This window comes from Euwallacea fornicatus, chromosome 35 (assembly GCF_040115645.1).
Source record: "Euwallacea fornicatus isolate EFF26 chromosome 35, ASM4011564v1, whole genome shotgun sequence".
Classification (NCBI taxonomy): Eukaryota; Metazoa; Arthropoda; class Insecta; order Coleoptera; family Curculionidae; genus Euwallacea; species Euwallacea fornicatus.
In genome coordinates, this window is record NC_089575.1 from 2,026,923 (window position 1) to 2,047,225 (window position 20,303).

Below are 20,303 nucleotides of genomic sequence, written 5' to 3' on the forward strand. Positions count from 1 at the left end.
ATTACCCAGGTGGGAGAGACGGGAATAGATTGCATCAATACAACAAACCCCCCAACGGGTCCGCCCTCTATCGAACAATGAGAAAATTGATCAATCAAACGTCTCATTGACATATGACGGAAAGCTTGCATTTAAAGTTGAAGGTTGCTAAAGTGAAAGCTATTGTACTGAATTATGTAAAATTGGTAAACTTAAAATCTCCATGAAATTTAACTAAAGGAACTTTTATCCGCTCAGAAGGTCTCTTCTTCCTCTTGTTGTAAACCACACCTAATGACTGAACATTTAAATTAAAGAATTATTTTTTAAATAACTTTGTACTGTGCAGTTCCCTAATGGTCATGATTTAGTACAACTTTTCCAGACTTACTTTGCAATTGTATTGAGAAAATCTATTTCAATTTTCCATTGGAAATGGAAATTACGCCTTCCATGAGCTTTCTCCATCACTAAAGAATTCCCACAAGTGCCAGTAGCCTTGCAGAAACCCTTCTTTGTGTTGATGGCCAGAGATAGGGGCGGAAATCAATGGAAAATAAGGTCAAATGCTAAATAAGAAAAGGCTCCCTCATGTCGTCCTCAAATTCTGCAATGGATGTTGATGGAGCCCCTGGAAGCGCCCCTGGCCCCTTGAAACGTTGCTCTAGTGCCCCTATGATAAATGAGGCTTCCAATTCCACAATGAGTGCAGTTAATTCAAGCAATTCCACTCCCTGGTGAGACATTTTTTGATTTTCAATTTGAATTTACTCTTTACCTTTTAGTCATTGTTTGAGGATTTTACTAGAAAAAATACTGAGCATTAAAATATTCATTTTATAAACGATATTTATAAGCTTACAATTGTATATTGATGGTGTAAAAGGATCTTAAAGCTGCAATTTTTAAATCTGGGTTCTAAAAAAGTTGTATTAAGAATCAGAATTGTAAAATTGTATAGCGTTGTTTGATTGTTTCATGAGAGCAATTCATGAAGAAAATATATGCTACCAACTACAAGAAATATATCCCTTTGATGTGATCATGAAATCTGAGGTGGTTTCAGTCTGTATTTTGCTGTTTAACATGATTCATTTTTAAAGCAGCCAATATTTCCACTAACTACATTCATGTTTATGGATTATTTCTTTTACTTGCAGTAGCCATGCCTCATTTACAAATTTATTTGGATTTGCAAATCCCACTAGAAATCGGCGCCACAGTGCCAGTTTCAGTCAAATGCCCGGATCACCAGTAAGTATTTGTTCTATTGGATCCATGTACTGAGGATTCAAAAATCTTACTCAACAGGTGTCTGGTTTACGCCGAATCCATCAGCTGCGGCAAGAAGAGCATGAAGTAACCTCGAACTCCCGGGAACTGGCTCATGAAAAAGAAATTCACAATGCCATGCAGATCTCACAATCTTGGGAGGATATCTCTCTTATGAATGAATCTCCCAGCGACTCCAAAGTCAATAGAATGGGACCGATTCATGTCACTTTGCCTCCTGCTAGTTTTATATGTAATTCACCATCTCCTACCAGGTTTTGTTTCCAAACTTGCAGAGGCATTTACAACAATAAAAAATTATCTTTACAGAGGTTATGGGTTTCAAAGTCCCACTAGGAGGTCTTTTACGCGAAGAAGTGAAAGTCCAGTTTCTCTATTGCGGCCCAGTCCTCTAGGTGGTGCCAAACGAAAACTTGACGAAAGGGATGTGGACTTTTCTGTCAGTCCCAGACCTAAAAGAGCTTATAGTTATTCACTGAGTGACACTAGAGGATTGTTGTCTACTACCACAAATTCCTTGCCAGGTAGGACTTCCATAGAAACCAACTCTCAGCGTCAAAAACGGGGATTTATGCAGGTTCTCTAAGTTCCGCGGGCACTCCGGAAAGTCTTTCTAGTGCCGATTCTCCAGGTTCGGGATTCGCCTTTCGGGGGGTCGATAGTCCTTCTCCGACTTTACAGGGGAGCAACCAGGGGGAGCCTATGATGGTGGGCAAAGGAGATCACGATATGGCGGAGAGTCCCAGTTAATTATATTAATATCCCTTCGTGGAATTGGAAAAGATTTACGCTTTTTAGATGTGATCATGGGAAAGGATGGGTTCTTGTGGAAAATAGTAGTGTGTGTGTGTGTCTAGAGATGGTTTGCTATGGGAAAAGAAAATGTTTTTTTAACCTCATATTGATCATTATTACGACTTAATAATAAAAATTGAGATGGTGAAACTTCTTTCATATTTTCAACCAAAGAGGCAAATTAAAAACTCATGAAAGTTATATCTTAATGTAGCATAGATATTGACGTAACCAAATGCATCCTTTATCCATCTTAAAAAAAAAACATTTTAAGCAGAAGTAAGTCGCATTTTCTTCCCCAGGGTTTATTGGCCCCTACCAAGGGGGATGAAACGGTAGGGATCCCGTAGACTATCGACTAAACAGTCAGCTGAAATAGTCGGATCGGTTAGCATCATCATCATGTGCCTGTATTCATCGGCCGATCAAAAGTCTGTAGTCTGCAATGTGCCCCAAATCTCTATGTTTCTGCCTTTTCTTTTGTAACTTATAATACTGTAAATAAATTGTAATATTAGTAATGTAAGCTGGTGGTGCCAAATACACTCGGCGTTTACCGGAAAATCTGGTATATGTTGCCTATAGATTTCTAGTGATTGCTAAAACTGGAACTAAAGGTACGTCGTCCTCATTTAATATTTGTATTGATATAATGAAAATAAGTCATATATTAGTCATCATTTTATGTAATTCTCAAACAAGTAAATGTATTAAATTCTCATTTCTGTATCCCAAAAAGCATAATAATCGAATTTTACCATAAAGCGTGCATTGAGCAATCATTTGACTATCGTTATAATATAGAGACTGATTAAACAAAATAATATAAAATAGCCATAGTCAAGTTTTCAGATATGTATCTACCTTGTAAGTTTTACCCCACATTGTAATAAATAATCTGTTATTTATTATATTACGTATAAATAATTTATGAAAACCCCGTTTGTTGTATCCTCTTTTCTCCCCAACCAGTTTTTATTAGACTTCAAATCGGATGATTAAAACATAATGAAAAGTTCGTGTATTCGTTATTTATCTGAATAATTCTCAGTCAACTATAAACCTAAGTTACAATATTCTTAAATAAACAACTTAATTACTGTTTGGAACTTAACTAGGTTTTGGAGTTTTGTTTTTTTTGAAATAATTTCGGTTGTCCAGGAGGTTTGTTGGGTCTATTACCTCCTCCAAAGTTACCTGAAAAGAAAAAGGACATATGAATTCATATTACAGGTTTAATAGCATAGCTCCCTTCAGAATGTAACACATTTATCAAGCAAAAAAGAAGCTTTTCATGCATTGAAACTGTTACCATAAATGTGAAACATTCTGGTAGCTTCTGGGGGATTTCAATGATAGTTCTGAAACTGAAATTTACAAAACCTAGAGTTTGTAGTCTATTGTATAAAACTCTCATTGTAACTAGATCTCAATTTGTGAGTGACAAATGGGTTCTTCAATATGTCAAGATAATATTAAACAGCACACTTTACTATTATATTGAAAAGGGTTTTGTTGAAAGTGTCCAGGCCTTTTAATAGAGTAAAGCTGCTTAAAAAGCGTAGTTTGACCTGGGATTTATAAAAGGCAAAATTTGGGCCATTCACTAGCAATTTTGTAAAAAATTCCATTAAAAAATGTTTTGTACAAATTGGTAAAACCTGAAGAAAACAGAGATATCTCTATAACGTTTGCAAAAGCTCCCTCACCAGTTTTGGAGAATGAAAATATTTTCTGCTGTAGGAAGTAGTGAAGCATTATTTCATTAATTACTTCTTTGTAGTCTAAAGCTTTTAGCTTGGTGTTTTCATGTTTTTAGTATCTACTGATGAAGTACATAAATAAATAGTAATTTTTTGAGTATCATGGTCAACAATAATAATTATATCTAAATATCACCTCTTGCTGCTGGACGATTTCTTTGATTCTGTCCGCCTCTTCCACCTCTCTGATCTCTACCCTGCTTGTTTTTCACAAGCGTCTCCTCCTTAACCATATCAATAACTTCATCAGGGATTCTCAGGTACTTAATGGTGCTGCCTCGGATATAGCATTCTGGCATCCTCCAGAACTTATCACCATCTCGGGAGGTGCAAATGACTTCGCGCAAATTGATGTTCATCCAATTGTCACAGCTCACTAAGTGTCCATTGTATGTTTCGCCGTTTTTTAATTCAACTAGCTGAAGTATAGATTAAACTTGTGTGAAATGATTGGGGTGCTATTACTTACCATAGGATGGTTTTGGGCGGTTCTCAATAAGGAGAGCGGCAGCTGAAACGTAAGAATGGAGTTAGATGATGAATGGTCGTTGGGTGCTATAAAGAATTTACCATTTTAAATCGTTGCTTAAAACGATTAATGAAAGTCAAAAATAATTATTTTTATAAAAAAATAATCATAACCTCACAAAAAAATAAACAATCGAATTACAGAAGACATTCATGGATCAAGTGATGTTTGCATTTTCTGTCTTTATCCGAGAATATTTGAAAAAGAGAGACAGAAGAAGATCTTCTTACCAACCAACCAAATGAAGTTTACACGTGTCAGTTTTGAAGTCTATTTATTATGACGTTTACAAGGACGTCTCCCGTGTAGTAGTTTTTCTGGTGACTTTTTGCCTTCTTCCCAGTTTTTCAAGTTACAATGGTAAATTGCTTAGAAAATACAATTTATTAATTTAATATAAGTCACAAATGTTTGTTTCAGTCTTCGTTTCAAGAGAAAATGTCTGCCTTAATGGCAAGACCTGGCCAGGATCCTGTATCAAAGGACGAAGTCTCCTGGTGGTTGAAGTTTGCTGGTAGGGGGGTTGGAACACTGGGAGGCTTTAGTGAGTAGAACTATTGGCAAATTAATCTATTTTTAATGTAAAATCATTGGGTTTGTATCCATTGTTAGTAGTAATTACTCAAATAAGGGCTGAAAATGTTGTAGGGTTGTTAAGGAATAGTAGAGATCAACCCTTAAGTTAAAGATAAACATTCATAATATTTAACAAAAGCCTTGATAATAAAATTAAAATTTTCTTCTTCTAGAGCAATAAGATTTACAGTTAGTTGAGTAATAAATTTTTAATTACTTCACAACCTAATTTTCTTTGTATCTGCTCTGATTTAAAAAATCAATTACATTCCATAGATATTCATTAATTTCTAATTTACCTGTTTATGTTTAAATTCTGATGTAGTTGCCATTTTCCTGGGAATATGGAACTGTGTAAGCATCCTGCTTGCCAATGTTGCTGCTTTGATAGCAGGTCTATGGCAAATAGTGGCAGGCTTTATTGTCTTGTGTATTGAAGCCCCCTGCTGTTGCATGTTCATCGATCATGTGCAAAGGATAAGTGATGTCGTGGAACACAGACCATTCTGGAACAGGGCTGTTGCATATGTTATGTTAGTATTGTTTCTCTATATAATTATAATGTTTGAAATTGGAGTTGCCTTGCAGCATGGCAATTCCACCAATCATTATCGAAATTGGGACATGCACCATTTTAGGCAGTGGTTTGATATTTGCTACTGGAGTTATTTATGGTATGATGGCTTTAGGAAAGAAGTAAGTACATTTTTTTGGGTAATGGTTTGTCTGTGGGGGCTTTAAAAACTTTGGGACATTCATTCATTGGCTCACTAACACAAACTCTCGTTGCTAACCCTAACGTAATAAAGGGCTTCGAGAGAGGATATGGCAGCGGTTGCTTCGCCACACATGGCAACTTCACCTACAGGCCTTGGTGGTCATCCTACTGACCAACAAAGGGCAACACTTATGGAGGATCCTGATGTGTGGCGCCCCACGTAAATGGGCTCTGCTCAGTGTATGCCAAATCCACTTTTTTTTGCTTGTTTTGCTTTTTTAAAGGGTGTTTTCTAAATATGTGGTACACATTTATGGGAATATTCTTTAAGATAAAATAAGAAAAAAGTTCCTACAAATATGTGTTGAGAATTGTTTCATATCAAAATATTTTAAAATGGCTACTACACGCTAAATTACAAGAATCTAATGTTCTAAGTGATTGCTAAACCCTTTCATAAATAGATGGTTGTTCTTGTTTAACACTTTTGAAATTTTGGAAATGAAGCAATTCTGGATATCTGTTTATAGGAACTTTTCCTCATTTTGACTCAAAGATTATCTCCTTAAAATTTTTGTTGTATGTTGAGGAATCATCCTTCATAAAAGTATATGCATGTTTAATTTTGTATTTTTATTGGAGGCGGAATGCATTTAATTTGATCTTTTATGTAATATTGATTAGTTTATGAAATGAAAGTAAAACTTATTTTTTTGCTAGTTTTGTTTGCTATTTTGCTTGGTTTTACAATAGTTCTCTTAGGGCGTCTGTCGAAGAAATGCGCCAAGCAGCGGCTGCTTCCGAGGCTGCCCGACCATCGAGCGGCGTTCCATCCTCGAACATGCGCTCTAACCTTGTGGCTAACGCGCAACCCATCAGTTTTACAGGAGCCCCCGTTTTGGACAGTAACATATGACCGTCATTACAACTCCGTTTGGTTCTTCCTTTAAATTAAGGTCTTTTGTGAGTCTGAACAACCATCCCAAAATGTATACATATTTTTATTTATTTATTTTAATACTTTTGACTTTTGGAGCGAATTAGCCGCTGAGAATGAACGTAAACCTTTCTAAAAAAAATCAGAGGCAATCGCAGCTAATATGTTGCAGTGTGTGTTCTAGTCAATGGGATTTCCTGCATTATAGAGCGCTTTGCCTTCGATTTCCGAATTCAAAACTATTCTTGCTTCACAAGTTAGAGGAAGAGTATTGCTTCACATTGTCATTGAGATTATAATAATACGTTAGAGTAATTTTTAGTACAGTATTGGACTAGCTAGAAAATAATGATAAATCAACTTCATACTGTAAAGTTCGGTTACTTCCTTTGCGCCTTGTATACTGCAAACTCTATTGAACTTCTCATTAGTTAATCATTATTGTAAGACTATTAGGAATGACACCATGTGGTTTTTTAATCAAATGATTTGTGGATGATTTCAAATTAAAGCAACTAAATCTCTGCGTAATTCAAAGGCCAAATTGAATTGTACAATTATTCTTTTACATAGTTTAAGTATCTCTTTAATGATAATGTTTTTTAGCAAGCTCAATTATCGCTTAGTAGTAATAATTAATATATTGTTTTACGTTATAGAAAGTACGAGTTTCTCAGGTTATACCTGAGTGAAATTCAAACATTTGCATTCCACGTAAAATTCCTCGTTAACAAACAAAATCTCTTTGAATTAGACAGGTTACTCCAAACATATCTTGTTATTGTATTAATTCAAAGTTTCTGAAGCAGCAGGAAGAAGTAGTAGTTAAGTCAATTAATCCTTAATCTATTTAAACCAAAGCGTATAAGTACACTTAAGATTGGTTTTTGCAATGAAAAATTTGGTCATTTCGCAGCTACCTAGGGTTATAAAATTGAGTCTTTCCGAAAAGTAGGTATATAATATATTCTATGATTTATTTGAAGATTGCGATGCTGTCTTATATTATATTACGGAGACTTATGTAATTTTTAAATTCACATAAAAATATTACTAGATCGTAATGGTACTTTTAGCGTAAATGTGATGTATAAAAATGTATTGTATTGTTATTGTAGCAATAAAGCTGGAAGATTTAAATCGTGTTATTTACCTTATTGAAAATATGAGAAAATCTATTGAATTGTCTATGACTTGAAGCTACACATTTCTGTGCTATTATCAGTGAACAGTAGGTCACGTGATTTTTTTTTTGTATTTACGTCGATGTATACGTAAAAGCCAAGCAGCGTTGCCAAACGTGGCAAATTTGCTTAGTATAACATTTCGTGTTGGTTGTTTTAGAACAACTTTATTAACGTGCGAAAAAACGTAAACGAATTAAATTCGTTAGTATTTCGTAATGAGTTGATAGATGTGGAAAATATTTTCAATACTTCACTAGCGATGGCTATTAAAATACTTAGAGGGAACCCAGGCAAATATCTTGTCAATATGGTGAAGGATAATTTATTGGAGAGAATTATAGTATCACCAAATAGGGAAAAGTACTTAACTACTTGAGAAGAGTACTGGAAGGTTCAGTGCTGGATCTTAATCTGCAAAACGTTTCCTGTGACCGAGTTTTACGTATAGATACAGAAAGTGGCAAACTTATACAGCTTACTACTCTTACTTTCTTTGGCGTTAGATGTTCGAGAATTAATAAAGAAATGACAAGGACGATGGTTATAGGGTGAGGAAGAGACTAAAATTTTTATCCCCATTAGTTGTTTCAATAAGAAAAAAAAAGGTAAATTGTCTGGAGACAGTCGTGAATTTTTTTTTCTCACCGGTGTACTGCACATGTTTCTGACGATCCGGAATCGGTTTTCCTTTCTGTTGGAATTAGTAGATGTGATGTTACAACAGTTTAAAAACAAATCGAAAGTGGAGAGATATACATGGTAATTCTGAAGTTAAGGAAATCTATCTATTTAATAAGGCTTTAAGCAAGAACAAGAAAAGAGGAGAAAGGCAATGTAAGTCGGAAGTTACGCAAGACTTAGGAATGCAACTCTCAAGTAATACTTTATGGCGGTTCCGGAAGTGAGCGAGAAAAAAATGTTACAGAAGTTCATAACTTTGTGTTAGATTTACAGATCGTTCCTGGTAAATTTTCCATGATAACCGTTCATAACCGAATTTTTGGGGTGCGAATGCATATGATGACGCTTTGTTTTTATTTGAACCTTTTTTAAACTGTAGATCGATAAAAGTTTTAGTAAATACCCATTTAAATTAGTAAAAAGAACATGAACTTTGCATGATACACGCGAGTGAAACATTATAGTGAACCTTCATCAACCATATGTGAATCATGGCTCATTCATTATCTGTTGAAACTAATCTATAATATGATTTTAACACCTTTACGATGTTTCGTTGGAGGGGACGCAAGATAGTCGCGATTCAACCGCTTCAAGACAACGAGGCGGCATTGACTTCAATTGTTTAAACAAATGCAATCGAGTAGCGTCGTGCTACGGCCAGGCACGCACAAGATCGCCTTAGCTTCGACGAAACAAATGCAGTGAAAGTTTCCTTTTCGCGGACACACATGGATTTGAACCTGGACATAGGCACGTCGCCCCTGGACGCCCTATCCATCAAAGCGGTGGATTTCAACGTTTCGGAATTTTCGGTATCTCAGGTTGGCGAAGACGCGGATGTGACGTCCCTTTCCGATCCGGTTTACGAGCAGTTTTTGGCGGACGTTTGGGTCGGGATCGTGCTCACTTTAATGGTGCTCAGTTGCGTGTGTTTCATGTGCTCCTGCTTGATTTACCATAAAATACAAGAGTGGAAGCATAGAGGTGAGATTATGATAAAAATTTAAAATTGTTTCATGAAAGGGCATCAGGTTATCTTGACAATGGCGAATGAATGATGACCCCTACAGGGGGTCAATCAAATGTCTTAGCGGAAATCCCTACTGGCGCCATCTTACGGAACGCGCATGTGACTACTTTCGCACGAGCGATTTTAAGACATTTTCTAGCGGTTCGGCCGCGTTCTTGCAGCCGACAACACGGAGAACATGCAGGAATAAATGGCGAGGGACTGCAGCAAACTCGTACTTGCACTGGCGACGGCCTGAACGGACAATAAAACGTAATCTAGGGCCTTCTCAAGGTTCAAAACAAACAAAATTACCTCCCTCGCGTCGTAAATAACGTGCAACAAAGCATTTCTCAGATAGTTGACATCTCGCCGCGCTTGCACAACCCAAAACATCTGTTCAGTAGTTCCACATGGGTTTTTTTGGGTCAATTGTAAAAGTAACCGATGACTAACCCAGTTAACGTAACAGCAATAATTATGTAATTAGATACGATGATTTTTCATTACCATAGATCGTATTGGGTTTCGACACCTCGTGGAAGGTTCATTGAAGAAGCCAGTTGACGATTTCTTCTTTTTGGTTCGCGCGGGATTTTCGCTAGTGCGCCTCAGTGGATGAGGTAGGCGCGGAGCGTGACTCACGCCAAGTCTGAATCGCATTAAATTGAAAATTTGAGTCTGCCGACGTGATCATCGTTTACCTCAATGGCGTGCTCGACCGATTGAAACTCCGTTTCATCGACGATGGCAATTATGCTCTATCGGAGACCTATTTCCATCTTATTTTGTGCAATAAAGCACTGGTCAAGTTAACAGATTAGTCAGCTGAACCACACAACACGAAGCGCAAAGATCGCCTCTCGTGCCATGTTTTTTACCTTGAGTTCCCCATGAATATTATAATTCGTCTGATTCCGTATTCGATTGCGTTCGAAATGATTAGCCATAATTGCGTAGGACAAATATGGGAAAGTGATGTCAATTTCTATGGGATGGCAGGCCCAGGCCGGTGTACAGGGTATTGCAACCGGTGCAGAAATAATATATTTAAATGCGGAAAATGGGTGGAGTTTCGTTTCCCGTTGTGATATCTGCGGTTATCGAGTACCGCTGCCTGGTTAATGGATATAATTAACGTTATCGCAGGTTAAAGTGACCTTTTTTCCGGCATTTCGTGTCAGTACGAATGCGAGCGATGTTGACGAACGTTGAAGAAATGTCGGACGAGCGTCAGCTCAGGAAGCCAATAACATTAACATATGAAACAACTAAAAATGCGAATCGCGTTAACGGCAAGCTAAACGAGTTAACACGTAAACCATCTTTTTGATGAGTTCATATGCTGCGATTCGAGCCTCGATCGAGTCGGGTCTAAATTGGTTTTGGCTCGTTCTTGCACGCATAAAATGAACCTTTTTTCGATTGAACAATTTCGATCTGCGTCATTTTGCGCTATTTCCAAGGTTCGCGAAGAAGGTGACCACTTGGCACGCGGGGACATTTTCAAAAATGACCGCAATTGCCAGGAAAACGGGCTACACGTGTAGTAACCTCATTACGGAGTATTAACCCCAATAGCTTCAGAAGGTCATTTTCCGTATCTGCACGCTAATATTTTCCTTTCAGCCTGACTTGTTTGAAGTGTGATAACTACGAGGATATCGCTGCGTTTTTACGCTGTAGGTCAGTGACAATTTCAACGACTTCCGTGTCCTGGAATCGCCCCCCTGATACGCGGATTTGACGGTGGGGCGACGGAATGAGGAAACTTCTAGCAAAAGCTTAGTTTTCGGGAATCGGGGCCCATCGACGATTTCCTCCATTACGACCAGCCTTCGGTCTGGTTCTTTCGACTCGTTATGCGTGGTGAAGACAATCGTTATCCGCGGTTTATTTTCCATCTGATTTAAACGTTTCTGCGATTTTGTGCAACGAAAATAATCGAACGTTTCAGGGAATTCCGCGTTGCCGGACCTTTGTCCAGGCAAAGGTCCAATTTTTTCACTACGCGACAAAGGCGAGAAATCTTGAAATTACGACGCTTCCATTGTTTAATGGAGACAGTTTCTCTCTCATGGTCACTTGTCATTGACCCTGTTTCGGTGATATAACGTTCGATCCATTACTGCAGAATTTGTTTCAATTTAACGATAAATAATTTATTTTGCTACAGCTTCAATGCTACAGCGTAATTACCGTTTTATAGCTCTGTTTATAGTTCGTGGTAGATTACTATTTCCGGATACTTTACTGTCGGAACACAATATTAATTATTCAGGAATTAACATATATGATAAATCAGCAGTTTTGCCCGCCTGGATTTTGTTGTATGCGAGATAAACTTTTCTCAATTGTTGCTAATGCGTACGGTTTTAATGCCGGATGGAAGCGGACTAGAATCACCGCCCGACCACGAACCAATGGCCTTTTAATGCCTTTTTTGCGGTAAAATCTCCAAAAAAGCAATAAGGCCGTTCTATTTTGTCACGGCAGTTCCAAGGTACCGAGACGGTGTTCCCAAGCCGAACCTACCAGGAGTAACTGTATAAATGTTTCCACTCTTTCCGCTTGGGTTCTGCAAGTATTATTTTAATGAACCGGGTACTCTCGGTACCGTTGTTTTGGGAGTCGTTGCAAAAATAAGCAATTACCGACCTTCGATCGCGGTAATTACAAACGACAAAATTGATTTGAAACGTCAGTCTTCTCGGTAGAGACCATCTCTCTGAATCGGCCAGGGTTAACGGAATTGTAACCATAAAAGTCGCGCCTGGGAGACGCGTTTAAATTGACGACTTGACTTGCGAACCTTAAGGCTCCGCCGCGGGGCTGGAGCCCCCGCCCGCGACTACATCAAATAATTAAAAAGATAACGCAGCTGCGACGTTAAAACGGCCCAAAGTCGCGAGAGTAAATCTTACCACGTGCGCGCGTTGGTCAAACCACATGCGCGGTAGACACAGCGCCATATTACCAGCGCAGCTAAAAATATTCAAGACAGGTCCCCGCTGACGACTTATTACGTCCTGCGCGTGTCCAAAACCGCTAAGAGATGTCAGTTTCGACGACGATACGCCACAAAATGTCAAAAGCATCGCCTTGTCGCCCGTCATGGGAAAACCTGGACTCCGGATCGGATTTTCGCCACATAGCTCGAGTCGAGCAAGCTCAAAGAAATACCATCCATAACTGGCAAGGAAGTTTCTTAACACACTTGCGCGATCGTCTCTCTTGGTTGTCGCTCGTGCGTTAATAGCTATTTTCTTCCCTTGTCATGTAAATAAGTATTAATAACGATTTAATAGCGTTAGTCAGACGCGCGTGCCGATAGATGGCGCCACGCCCCGATTCAAACCTGGAGATTATAGCCCGGGTGCAACTGCCGTTAAAGTGGAGTATCAGGCGACACCCCTTGCAATTAGAAATTTCGAGGGTAATTGTCACCTCCGTTCGAGGGTTCAGCTCGAAGGATTGAAAATGCAATAAGAAATTGTCCCCTTTGCATAAAAAAATCGACGAGTCGGGGCGTTTTTACACCCTTTCCTTTTAAATACTGAAAGTCGGATTGCCAAATTTTCGTTCGACCACCCTGTATAAAACACGAAAATTCGATTAGGGCATTTTCGACCGAGCTTTTGGTGTGATTTTTTTAAGCCACGGAATCTCGAGCTTCTTTATTGAACCCTCTGCATATTACTGAATACCGTGGACTTACGAACCAACAGATATAACTCACTTACAGCCTGTCCCATGGCGACCTTGCGGTTTTCGAATCCTTCGAATCGAAGCTGACCCGACCCCATTACGTCCGCATTCTTTTACAACTCTCACGTTCCCGCCTTTGTTCCAGAACTCTCTCCTCACGGCAATCTCGAAGCTGGAATACCGGAAGTCGATCTGCCCAGCTACACCATAGCTTCGGGACTGCCCACATACGAAGAGGCCTTGGAGCAGTTGAAGCGGGTTCAGGAGAAAACGAGGGAAGCTCAGCAAGTGAGAACGACCGGTGGTGCTCAAGAGGCGACGAATGAAATTCGGACTCAAGGGCGTGGTCACGGGCAAAGCGGCACGTTGTCCATGTTTAATTTGTTCGGCATCACCAAGAACGGTGGGGAGAGTAGTGCCACGAAGCCCACCTGAAGAGAGGTTGTGGTTTATTGTCCGATGAGTTCCTCTTTGAAATAATGCAGTTTATTTATTTGTAAATATATTATTTACATTTCGGAATGTACCACACTTAAACGTTTAGGCAAATATAGAAAGAACACGTTCTATACGTCAACCACCATGCTCATTTAAACCAGTTGGAAATTAACGTAATTGATCGCTTATTGATGTAATATTGCGTTGCGAATTTACGTTGCAACACTAAACTGCCAACTTCCATAATAACTTAATATGAAATTCGATGATTCCATAGCCCAAATTATTTATATCGGCGATATAACAGAGAACTGATAATAGTTGTGTTCGTAGATCAAATTTCCAATTATTCATACATTTCAAGGAAATTTGGTCGAGTTTCAACGTAAAGGCATTGCTAAGTTAGATTAGATAGTTTAGGTTAGTTCAGGTTAGCACACTGAATGCAGCTGGCTGTGTTAAATTAAGAAATCGATCATTGTTAGTAGTAGTTTAAGCTCGTGTTAGTCCTTAAATTGTATTTCTTCAAGGCCAATGCCATTTCTCAATGAAAATACCGAGTCTTCATTCGATAAGTAAACTTTTATGTGTTCAAACGCGAAAATGCAGTTAAATTGGCCCGAAAGCTCTTACCGCGTAACTCAAGAACGGCGCGTTCCGGCAGATGGCGCTGGTTTGCGCCCCTCCCGCCAATTGTGGTTTAACAAATCACCTCATTCGCCATTATCAAGAAACCGTCGGGCATTTCGCCTAAAATCGGTGCTTAGTGCCTTATTGCAAGAAAATTGGCTGATATTTTGAAATTGTTCGTTGTACAAAGTGGCCTTTCAAGGAGGTTGCTCATTTCAGACTTAAAAAACTCTCGTTTTTTTCCCTAATAAAATAATCAGCTGCATCTTCATAATAAGTGGTTTCAGTTCGTCTTTGCGTTGCCATGGACTATTAATTAAAAAGCTCCGATGTTCGTAGGCAAATTCGTCATGGCCATCAAGGGGGAATCGGTTTTTATCCGTTTTAACCCAATTTCTGCGCTATCTTGAATGCTATTTTCGACGTAAAATAAAACTGCACTTTAATTAAGGTGCCTTCTTAGTCGCCTATTTGTAAAGAATTGAAATTATAGTTTTTATTTGATAAATAACGAAAAGTGACATCGACATGACGTCAAATGTTATTAATTTTAAGTTGATAGGCGTAATAAAGTATGAATGATAAATAAGTGAATTTGCATGCTTTGTGTTGTGGCGTGATGGCTGTAATTAGGAGGTTTAATGTTTAACTAGGTAATTAACTAAGTAGTAATTAATATGTAACTCTAATGATGATTGTAACAGTAATGGTTTGCAGAAACAGAAAACATTACTCTTGAGTAATAACGTTCTTAGGTATTAATAGGAAATCGAAACTCGTTGCAGATTAGCCCATGCAACCAACGAAAACCCTCGCAAAGTTTGGGCTTTCAGGTGGAACAAACCCCATGGACGTGCCACAATAATAGCCTTTGCGTAACGTTGCAAAGTTCATTGCGGTGCAGACACGAAAGATTCCTTTATGCGAGACTGTTTTTGCATAAACGCACATATTTAGGTGTTACTTGATTGATGATTCACTTATCGAAGCCGCTTTAACAATGTTAATTTGCCAACATGGTAATAACTATTATGGATGGTATTTGTACGGGGTGAATTAGGAAAAACATCTATTTGCTCTGAAAATAAACACGTTTGCGTTGTTAGTTAGACGGAGTGAAGTATTTATTTTGGTTAATATTGGAACACGATTCTCTAAATTTAGTACTCGAAGGAATTGCAACGGATTTTTTTTTTTAACGTGTAGGCGTTCAAAAATTCTTTATTGGAATTGAGATTTTAGGTTTATCAAAACTCGCAAGCATTCACCCATCTAAATGTTAATCAATTACGCTCCCGACATGATTTATTTATACATTTTCCAGGGTTTTAACATCAAAAAGGATGTGAAAATACGCAGAACGTCTGATAAAACAACCTGGGGACGGTTAGGTAGATGCGCACTCGCACAGATGGCGGTAGAGTTCTGATGTTCGGCTCTCGCTCACTACCGATGAATAATTCGATTGGGGCGTGAAAGATGGCTCTCAACCCCGTAGCGTTCGCCAATGTCAAGAAAACTCTTTATCTTTTCCTTTTATGTTTATTGTTAGCGTGATTATTGTGCCTTAAACGACCATTTTCGAGGCTAAGCTCAACTAACCTGGATGGATGCATTGTTCTGGAAATATCGATTAATCCTAGGTATCATTCCGTCGAAGCTAACTTAGATATACTTGTTTGGTAACATTTGTCTGAATAAAACGAATTGCTAATTGACTAACATCCTGGACTGTTCTACTGTTCATTCACAGGCGATGTAGCCTTATCAGAGTTCTCCTTTCCTCTCCCCCCTCCATCGCCATTCTCCATGTCGTCGCCTCCTTCCTCACTGTCTTCCTCATTCTCCTGCTCTCCTGCAACATCCATCAGCGATGTGTCCACTTCGGTGCCCGCACCGTTGGATTGCACATCAGCATCTTGTATTTGCTCAGAAACGATCTTTAGCTTGCCAATTTTGCCTGAAACTCTTTTAGCAAATACACTCAAAGTAACCTACTAATGAATCTAACATTTTTTCTTCGACTTCTTCTTCAAATAAGTGATGATTTCGGCCTCCGGAGTGTTGTATCCAGGAGGGAAAAAGTACCTACAATCCAGCTCTCCAATTTCCACGTCGGAGCTGATGTACGAAGGCCCCAAGTCCATGAAATCCATGAAGCACTGGGGGTCGTCTTTGGCCAGTTGAATTATAATTTTCTCTTCGCTGTAAATAGAGGAACTGATAATAGTTTTGATGAGCAAACGGAATTTGGCCTTACTAGGTCACAGTCTCGTTCCTGTTTTCATATTGTTCGGTGTTTTTCCCCAACAATTTGGCCTCTCCAGAGCGGTCGTTGGAGAAATAACCGAAGCTTATCACCTTTTTTGGGTACTTCTCTGATAAGTCAAAAACATCCTTGGCTGAAAGGATGTTGTAGCGGCGAGATGATTAATTCAATTCGATTACGCAAACCTTTGAACGCATCATACGCTACTGCCACGTGCAAGGGGACTTCCTCCACAACTGGCAACATGAAGGGGGCTGCCAAGTTGGGGAAAAACAGTTTCAAAGTCATGCCTTTGGCAAAAGAATTAGGAGGAGCCCATATACCTTGAACAACCATAACGATGTAAACTTATAAACGATCCGAATCTCAAAATCGAACCTAAAAGCACATCTTGCTCCACTTCTTTAATCTCATCGACAGTCATGCTCTCAGCCACGTCTGCCCACTCTCGGGGCTTTCCACCCTCCACCCAGAGTTTCCTCAACTTGAAGGCTGGTGACTTTTCATCCCCTGGATGCCTCCTGAGGTTGCCAAATGCCATTTGGAGCACCACGTCGTCGATATTGCCGGTGAGGTGATCTCCAGCCCTCTTCAAGAGGAGGGCGAAGCTTAGCTTGTTGTTACCGGAGTCTTCGATTGTTTTTAACGGTAAACGTTTGTTTTCTGAGAAGTAGAGGAGCTCCTCCATTATTTGATCGTTGAGTTTAATCTATAGAAATTGGCACTTTCTATACGGGATGATTCAAAAGTTTGGGTCGTTACTTCGGGGGCCTATTCAACACATTAATGCAAGATGAAATTTTAAATACGTTTTTTCCTAAATTGTTTCTTAAAAAAATTATGACGATTTAAAGGTGGGGCCATTCATATTAATGCGTTGAATAGGCTCCCGAAACAACGGCCCGTACTTTTGAATCGCTCTGTATAACCTAATTTAATTAATTAAAAACAAATTTATTTTTGAGTTGATTTGAGATGATAAGATTGATTATAAAATTCTTGAACAAAAATTGAAAATTCTTGAGATAGTTTTTTCTTGTTCTTTCGGACGATCTGCTGCAGAATGCTCTTCACCTTCTGCACGGTCAACCTCACCTTCCTCATAAAGAACTTTTTTAGGGCTTTCGCCTTCATATCCATCGTTGCCCTCAGCATGAATTATTTCTTTTTCATGTTGCAGCTGCCCTTCTCCCTTATTATGTTCAAAACGAAAGCTTTAATCCTTTAATCAAGGCATATTATTTTCCACCATAAAAAGAAATAATAAGTACTCTTAGCCGTTGCTAATGGAAGGTGCTTATCAGCCTCCTCTTTTTCCATTTTTGTTCCTGTCCTCTCTCTTCCTCAATATTTCACTGTCGGTATACTGTCCAGGGAGCAATTACTCACATTAAGTTTCGTCTTCAGGAGCGTTTGGGGACAGGCGAAGGGACTCAAGTCAGGCACAAACAATTATGCGCTATCTCTTCTGTTTGGAAGACCACCTGATCAGCTTTTCTGTGCTTCGTTAATTAACTTATTATTACAAGTATTTAAGATTGTGATCTGCAGGACCTCGAAGTTACTTCAAACATCTTTAAATTCATCTTTACACAGATGTAGGCGCACTTCTTGTTACGTGCTTTATGGGGAAACATCAGTGGGGTATCATTGTGAAATCCAAGCGCACGTTCTGGAAGAATATCCTCAGCATCATTGCTCTTACGTGAGTGGCTAATGGATCACATATTCGACCTCCTTTTCCTCTTCGAATTCTCTTGTCGTTGACAATAAACCACCCCCCAAAGAAATTACTTTTAGCCTCGCTCTCCTCTTTCACCTCTGCCTCTTTCAGCTATCGTGTTCTAAGCAAATCTCTCTTTTCCTTCAGGGTTGTTCTTACGAACAATGCGGATATGTATGTCGTGGGTCTCCTAAAACTCAGATTGAAGGCTTACTTTCACTAAGACCAGCATCGACTCATTGCATTCATCATGCAGAGTTGTTCCGCAGTTAATTCATGTGACACCGATAAAAATAAAAGTTTCTTAATTAGGTGTTTGTTGATGCTCACCTAAAGCTTAATGAGAGGCAAATTATTAATTAGAGAGAGTAGAAACGAATGGAATAACTCCATAGGATAATGCTAAATTATTGTTGCCCCTTTTTACCGAGCGAGAGAGTAGTAGGACAACGACGTGGTGCGATTATGTATTAATTTGTTAATGAATACATTTAATTGTCGGTTGAGTACTGAAAATATATTTAGTCGCCTCTGATATTAAATCATTTAGATGAAAATATTTCGTTTATAAACGGTTCTACAAAATCTGCGCGAGCTAATCAATGGTGTGTGGGTGTAAAATCCGACTCACAATCGCAAGATACCGAGTTCAAATTGAGGTGAAGCCAGATTTTTTTTTTTTTTTTTTTAACATTCGTATGATCTCTGTGAAGGCACCAACAGCAGAAGCTACGTGGCACACGAACATCAATGTGCAGGTGACATGTTACATGATGGAAAGAATTAATTTATTGCTGTGTTATCATACCGTTTTGGTTTAAACTTGTAAGTATGTTTCAGTGAGCGAATCATACCCGATTCTACCATCTATTCGGTACTTGAATTTTAGGTGAATTTATACGATTTACGAATAAATAAATCAATTAATCAATCAATCAATGTTGGATTATCTGACTTTCGAATAAAAACTGTTTAATTACAATTCGGGGTTTAAATGTCTTATTAAGGCGCGCGCACGATTCGATTAACAGCGTATTGGTTAAGGATTTGCCTGGTGCTTGAAAGATGCCTAGTTCAAGACCTGGCAATATGAAACTTTTTCTTAACGAACGAAAACCTTTTGATTCAGTATAACCTTTTCAGTTTGCTGTATGATCAGCCCTGCTTCATCCAGTATCTCATTAAGAACTTCTTTATACTTGTCCTTGGCCGAGGGAAAAATAAGGATCGCTCCATAGTTAGGCAAATTTTTGATTATGTTTTCACACTCCTTCGTCCTCCTTTCCAGCAGCTCCTTAGCTTTCTTCTTCTCCTCCTTCTCCCTGCGTGCTTTGAATTAAAACCTTTAATTCGGCTTTTTTTTTGTTTGAACCTCACCTGATTTCTCTTTCTTTAGACTCAATTGCCTCATACCTGACCTTCTCATCATCAGCCATCTCGGTGATTTCCAGCGGAGTTCGATCGGTGGTTTGGCCCTCAGATTCCGCCTTCTCTTTCTTCAGTTCCTCAATGACCAGCCGGGTTAATTTAGGGGAATTGGCACCGAACATCAGATTGACCATTTTACCCTTCTACGCTCACGAATTTGTTTAACATTCATGCGGTTCATGAATAACACACAGCTTACTGATATGAACATCCAAGTGGGTTCGCTTTTGTTTCTGAACCTCTCAAGGGACGTTATACCGTCCGATTTCGTCTAATTACCTTATTAAATCATCATAATGTTCATTGTGCAACGGCGATCTTACAATTGCAAGCTGTAGTAAGTCTCCGCCGTGCTCCAGTTTGATTTTCTTCAGGTTCGCCTGCATCCCCAGGCAGGGCCCGCACCATTCGGAGTAGACATCCACCACTAAAAATATATATTGTTAGGGCTTGAAGGGCAGCAATAATTGACTGACGTATTAGGCCCTCCTTTTGCAGTAACTTTTCCCATTCCTCGTCGTTGCTTATTTCGATTTGTAATTGAACTGGCTGGCCCTTCTTTGCCATGTTCGGGTAACGTTCCGACAACTTGTGACGGGAAAACTTTAGGGGTTGTCATGGGTTCTAACTATCGATT

General features: G+C 38.9%; 5 protein-coding genes across 11 annotated transcripts; 3 read left to right on the forward strand and 2 right to left on the reverse strand.

Moving 5' to 3' along the window:
* Window positions 1-122: 122 nt before the first annotated feature.
* LOC136348854 (P2R1A-PPP2R2A-interacting phosphatase regulator 1) lies at window positions 123-2,994 on the forward strand. Of its 4 annotated transcripts, XM_066300021.1 has the most exons (6): window positions 123-240; window positions 365-716; window positions 1,140-1,233; window positions 1,291-1,526; window positions 1,582-1,796; window positions 1,850-2,994. In XM_066300021.1, the coding sequence occupies exons 2-6, from the start codon at window positions 571-573 to the stop codon at window positions 2,020-2,022; spliced, it is 864 nt and encodes a 287-aa protein (XP_066156118.1). In that variant the 5' UTR covers window positions 123-240; window positions 365-570; the 3' UTR covers window positions 2,023-2,994. The 4 variants fall into 4 exon arrangements, with proteins under 4 accessions (XP_066156118.1, XP_066156119.1, XP_066156120.1 ...); XM_066300022.1 differs by having other exon boundaries at window positions 153-716; window positions 1,143-1,233; XM_066300023.1 differs by having other exon boundaries at window positions 155-716; window positions 2,370-2,994.
* An 89-nt stretch (window positions 2,995-3,083) lies between these two features.
* LOC136348863 (U6 snRNA-associated Sm-like protein LSm4) lies at window positions 3,084-4,502 on the reverse strand. Its single transcript, XM_066300033.1, has 4 exons — window positions 4,401-4,502; window positions 4,300-4,341; window positions 3,967-4,249; window positions 3,084-3,264 (listed from the first exon to the last, which is right to left on the reverse strand). The coding sequence occupies exons 1-4, from the start codon at window positions 4,401-4,403 to the stop codon at window positions 3,182-3,184; spliced, it is 411 nt and encodes a 136-aa protein (XP_066156130.1). The 5' UTR covers window positions 4,404-4,502; the 3' UTR covers window positions 3,084-3,181.
* Window positions 4,503-4,611: 109 nt separating this feature from the next.
* fwe (Calcium channel fwe) lies at window positions 4,612-7,730 on the forward strand. Of its 2 annotated transcripts, XM_066300031.1 has the most exons (6): window positions 4,612-4,719; window positions 4,780-4,903; window positions 5,261-5,468; window positions 5,524-5,631; window positions 5,745-5,893; window positions 6,416-6,557. In XM_066300031.1, exons 1-5 carry the CDS (start codon window positions 4,717-4,719, stop codon window positions 5,875-5,877), a joined length of 576 nt encoding a protein of 191 aa, XP_066156128.1. In that variant the 5' UTR covers window positions 4,612-4,716; the 3' UTR covers window positions 5,878-5,893; window positions 6,416-6,557. The 2 variants fall into 2 exon arrangements, with proteins under 2 accessions (XP_066156128.1, XP_066156127.1); XM_066300030.1 differs by lacking the exon at window positions 5,745-5,893 and having other exon boundaries at window positions 4,615-4,719; window positions 6,416-7,730.
* A 1,207-nt stretch (window positions 7,731-8,937) lies between these two features.
* Window positions 8,938-15,970, forward strand: LOC136348862 (protein commissureless 2 homolog). Of its 3 annotated transcripts, none has more exons than XR_010733732.1 (3): window positions 8,938-9,445; window positions 13,324-14,899; window positions 15,032-15,970. XR_010733732.1 is itself a non-coding variant. In XM_066300032.1 (2 exons), exons 1-2 carry the CDS (start codon window positions 9,190-9,192, stop codon window positions 13,611-13,613), a joined length of 546 nt encoding a protein of 181 aa, XP_066156129.1. In that variant the 5' UTR covers window positions 8,938-9,189; the 3' UTR covers window positions 13,614-15,970. The 3 variants fall into 3 exon arrangements, 1 of the variants encoding a protein (XP_066156129.1); XR_010733733.1 differs by having other exon boundaries at window positions 15,571-15,970; XM_066300032.1 differs by having other exon boundaries at window positions 13,324-15,970.
* A 7-nt stretch (window positions 15,971-15,977) lies between these two features.
* On the reverse strand, window positions 15,978-20,302 carry LOC136348848 (uncharacterized). The gene is made up of 10 exons (XM_066300006.1): window positions 20,143-20,302; window positions 19,990-20,093; window positions 19,866-19,937; window positions 19,616-19,809; window positions 19,374-19,560; window positions 16,894-17,224; window positions 16,701-16,838; window positions 16,507-16,648; window positions 16,258-16,451; window positions 15,978-16,206 (listed from the first exon to the last, which is right to left on the reverse strand). Exons 1-10 carry the CDS (start codon window positions 20,231-20,233, stop codon window positions 15,983-15,985), a joined length of 1,677 nt encoding a protein of 558 aa, XP_066156103.1. The 5' UTR covers window positions 20,234-20,302; the 3' UTR covers window positions 15,978-15,982.
* Between the last annotated feature and the right edge of the window lies 1 nt (window position 20,303).